Genomic DNA, 4,016 nt, shown 5'->3' on the forward strand with positions numbered 1-4,016 from the left:
AAAGTCCATCATGTTTTAGATTTTTTAAAAATTAATCAGCTATACAGTTTGTAAAGAAGATAGCCGCATCCTATTAAGTTATTAACAATATCCTCACAATCTTTAATCGCCCAACATAAGGAAAGGGCGCCAACAATTAATCGCCCAACCAGATTTAACGATCATTCAGACGTTACATTCCATTTAAACAAAATACTGAAAAAAGGATTTAAAGAGGTTAAGAAGAATTGGAATAAGTAAAGAAGAATGAAGTTAACTGCAGTTAACTTCCGTTCCATCATATTGTTTCTTGACCCTTGCAACTTAACTCTCGTTCACCCGAGTTCAACGCTCCATGCATAAATCCCCATTGCTTTTGTTTTGCATTTTTAATTTTTCATCTTTTTATCAAGAATCAAGATTATGAAAATCAACAGAAAACTGGTTAAACATAAAACAATTATCAACTTGAAACATTAAAAACCAAGGAAAGCAAGTGGCAGGAAAAACGTGCTAAGAAATCCCATCAGAAAAAAATGTTTTATCAATAGAGGAAAGCAAACCAAAATAAATCTGTTTGTGTTTTCTCAAAATAAATGGAAAGATTAGTTCTTTACAGCCAACGAAAAACCACAAAACCACAAAAAATTTGAAGAGCCCAATAAAATAACAATAAAAAACAATCAAACAATCACAGTGGACACAGATTGGATCCTATCATGGAACAATCGTGGAGGCTTCTCAACAGAAACCCATCTCTCTCTCTTGAGTTTCACCCCTGTTTCTGTTTCCAATTGAGGTTGGTTCATGTGAAAAACTGCAGTCCTTGTGCCCCACTGAATCCCACTCAAGAAAATCCCATCCACCAACACCGCAGCCTCAATTCTGTCAAGAGGCTCAGGAAGATCGTCAACAATCTTCCACACATTCTGTGAAGAGTCATATTCAGTCACAACATCCCACTGGAAGCAATACAGACGCCCAAATGCAGCCACAATGGGCTTACCACAATCTTTAACAAACCAGATGTTGGGCGAAGTGGACCAAAGTCCTCTTTCTGGATCGAACCGCTGAAGCTCCTGATGATACGTTGTCATGACAAACATCATGTTTTCCATGAAGACAGAGTAACACAACCACTCCTTTCGAAGCATGTTGGGAAGAAGCTTCCACTCATCTCTCTCCACATTGTAAACTGCTGCCTGGCTTGTGATTTCACCATTCACTCTTCCTCCTGCAACGTAAATCAGTCCTTCATGAGAAGATGCACAACATGCAAATTCTTCCTCTTGCAACATATCTGCACCGTTACGCCATTTACAAGACACAAAATCGAAGATCAAAATGGCCCTGTAATTTCTCGCAGTGTACTTGTAGTGCCCATATGACCCTAATAAAACCAGTTTCTGTTTAACACAGATACATTTGGAAAATGAGTAGAATTGAAATTGGGTAGGGACGGGAGGGAGTCTTTTCCATGATTTGTTAATGGGGTCATATATAGTTACCAGAGGACCTACATTTCCAAGCAAACATATCAACTCCTTAGACCCACGCTCCCTCAATCTCTCCTCATAAAACTTGGGATTTTCCAGCACGGACTTCCAATTTTTACAAACTGTCTTCAGATGGCGGGAGATTCATAAGACGTTTTCATTAAGATCTTTCTCACCAAATCTTCTGAAATTACCTCAAAATACTCCATTACCAACCAATTCTGCTGTTACACTCTGCTCAAATAAATTCCAACTCGTATTCAATTAATTTCCATAAGTTATATATATATATATAGAATTAGAATATGAGTGACTCTAAATATAGGCATGCTTCTAAATATAGGCATTGATAAGATTTTATGAAAATCGAGTTTCCCTAAATATAGTTTAAAAAAAATAAAAATTAATTGAATTAAATTATGATAAATGTTATAGAATAGTGTGCCTATTCAAATTTAGACTAGATATAATTTAGAATTTTGATCTTAATTTTGAAATAAAACATGTAGATAACTCATGTTTTAAATATTTTTTTAAAAACAAGTTCAAATGGAAGTGCTAAATATTTTGAAAAGTTGTTTTTAAAAAATTGTTTGTGTGTGTGTCATTAGGAGGTGAATCTTAGTTTTTACCCTTCATTTTTGTATAAGGTAGCAGATTCATTTTGCCCCTTATACATTTTGGTGAACCTGATACTTTCTCTCATTTTTCAATTTTGAAGTTAGATTTTTTCTTGGTGTATCTAGATCTACTTTGTATGCTCTTGTTTGCATTAGTGATATTTAGATGTCCTTTTCCATTCACATTTTTTTCATATAGCTTGCATTTCATTTACATGGTGATCAATTGCATTTCCTTTTAATGGGGTTGTTATATTCATTTTCAAGTTTCATTCACAATCTTCAAGATGTTCCATTTGATGCATATGATGAGAGTTTAGTTTTTCCTTTCATTCATTCTAACACCCCTCTAAAGGGTGAGCTTTTCAAAGATGACATTGTTAAACCTTTAGTGATATATGATGTTCCTAACACAGATACTCCTACTATTTGGGATGAACTGTTAGATAAGGGCATGTATTACTCCCTTCCCCATGAGGCACAATTAGATAATAGAATTATTGTTTCTCCTAATGATCAACCACTTTGCGTGCATCTTATTCCTTCTATACATGAGGCCTTTATGATTTTTTTCTATGCTTCTCTTGCAAATTTTCCTTAGAAATAGAAAACTACACCCTTGATGCTTCTTATTCTTCTCAAGATACATCTCAATTCAAATTAGATCTTGTTGAAAATAATGATCATTATGACCTTATTTTCACAAATCTAGCATTAGACCATATGGACCATAATCAAACACATTTATTTAGTGAGTATATTCATATCAAGTGTTTCTCTTTAAGTCTAAGTACACCTAAGAGGTCTTCTTTTTCTATGTTTCAGCTTTATTTTCAATATAAAGAATTCATTGTTTATGTTATGTTTTATATGAATTGCAATGATGAATGGTATATTTTCAATGATCATTTTATTTGATACATCTACATCCCTATTATGATACTCCTAACTATGTGACATTATTAGCCTATTCTTTGTAGGATCATTGTCCTACTTTATGAGTGACATAATAGTCATTTCCCTTGTCTCCTCACTTGAAGGGCATGGAGCCTATCTCTTTTTTCTATATATATATCATAGGATCTATTTCTCTCCCTTTTCTAACCTTTCTTCCTTTTATATGATGAAACATTTTCTTGCATTCATTTATTGCGATTATGTATGGATTAGCATCCCTAATGGAATTTATGTTCTCTTAAAATTACATGTCTAGTATAAATTGAATCTAGTTAGGGAGACATAATGTGCTATTCCTCTCTCATTCAATGCATCCAATATCCTTTATGAATTTGAATTCTCTTATAATTTGATGTTATCTCTTGCATGCATTAATTGTTTTACATAGGGATTAGCATCCTGAGTGAAATCTTATGCTTGTAAGTACACTTTTATTATAAAGAATCAATCATTTAGGGCTGGATTCTCTCTCTCTCTCTCTCTCTCTCTCTCTCTCTCTCTCTAGGATCCATTATCCCTTTTTTGTTCCTTTTGTGATAACTAAGTAGGCATACAATGGTATCCTTTCATCTCCCTCTTTCATTTCTCTATAGATTTTTATTATTCTATGGTACATTCTAATATGTGGGTATGTAATGCTTTGTTTCATACATGACATGATTGTTATAGTCTAGTTCACAATTTTTTCATGCCTTGAATTTTAAAACTTTTTATTTAATAATCACCTATAGTTTAATTTATATGTGATATCTTAAATTTTAGCATCTTATGTTGTTTTAAATTTCATACCATATGATGTTTCTTGCTTTACTTTTCTCTATAGTGTTGCATTATTCTATGATACTTCTTGTTGGATATAGGGTGTTTTATTTTGTGCATGACTAGATTATGATTATTTCTTGCACTTCTGTTGGACTAACCGCTAATTTTCCTCTTCAAGATTTGTGACATGGCTTAACCACCT

The 4,016-nt window shown here is 33.3% G+C and overlaps 1 protein-coding gene across 1 annotated transcript; it reads right to left on the reverse strand.

Annotated features, from left to right (window-relative positions):
- Positions 1–662: 662 nt before the first annotated feature.
- Positions 663–1,684, reverse strand: LOC149576205 (F-box/kelch-repeat protein At2g44130-like). Its single transcript, XM_089794010.1, has 3 exons — positions 1,670–1,684; positions 1,488–1,580; positions 663–1,385 (listed from the first exon to the last, which is right to left on the reverse strand). The coding sequence occupies exons 1-3, from the start codon at positions 1,682–1,684 to the stop codon at positions 663–665; spliced, it is 831 nt and encodes a 276-aa protein (XP_089650136.1).
- Between the last annotated feature and the right edge of the window lie 2,332 nt (positions 1,685–4,016).

This window comes from Cupressus sempervirens, chromosome 1 (genome assembly GCF_028749045.1).
Source record: "Cupressus sempervirens isolate cs-2001-9-10 chromosome 1, ASM2874904v1, whole genome shotgun sequence".
Lineage (NCBI taxonomy): Eukaryota > Viridiplantae > Streptophyta > Pinopsida > Cupressales > Cupressaceae > Cupressus > Cupressus sempervirens.

Coding starts and splice junctions, on each gene's coding strand:
- LOC149576205 (XM_089794010.1), bottom strand. Junction 1,386..1,487: donor TTGGAAATGTAGGTCCTCTG/GTAACTATATAT, acceptor TGTGTTAAACAG/AAACTGGTTTTATTAGGGTC.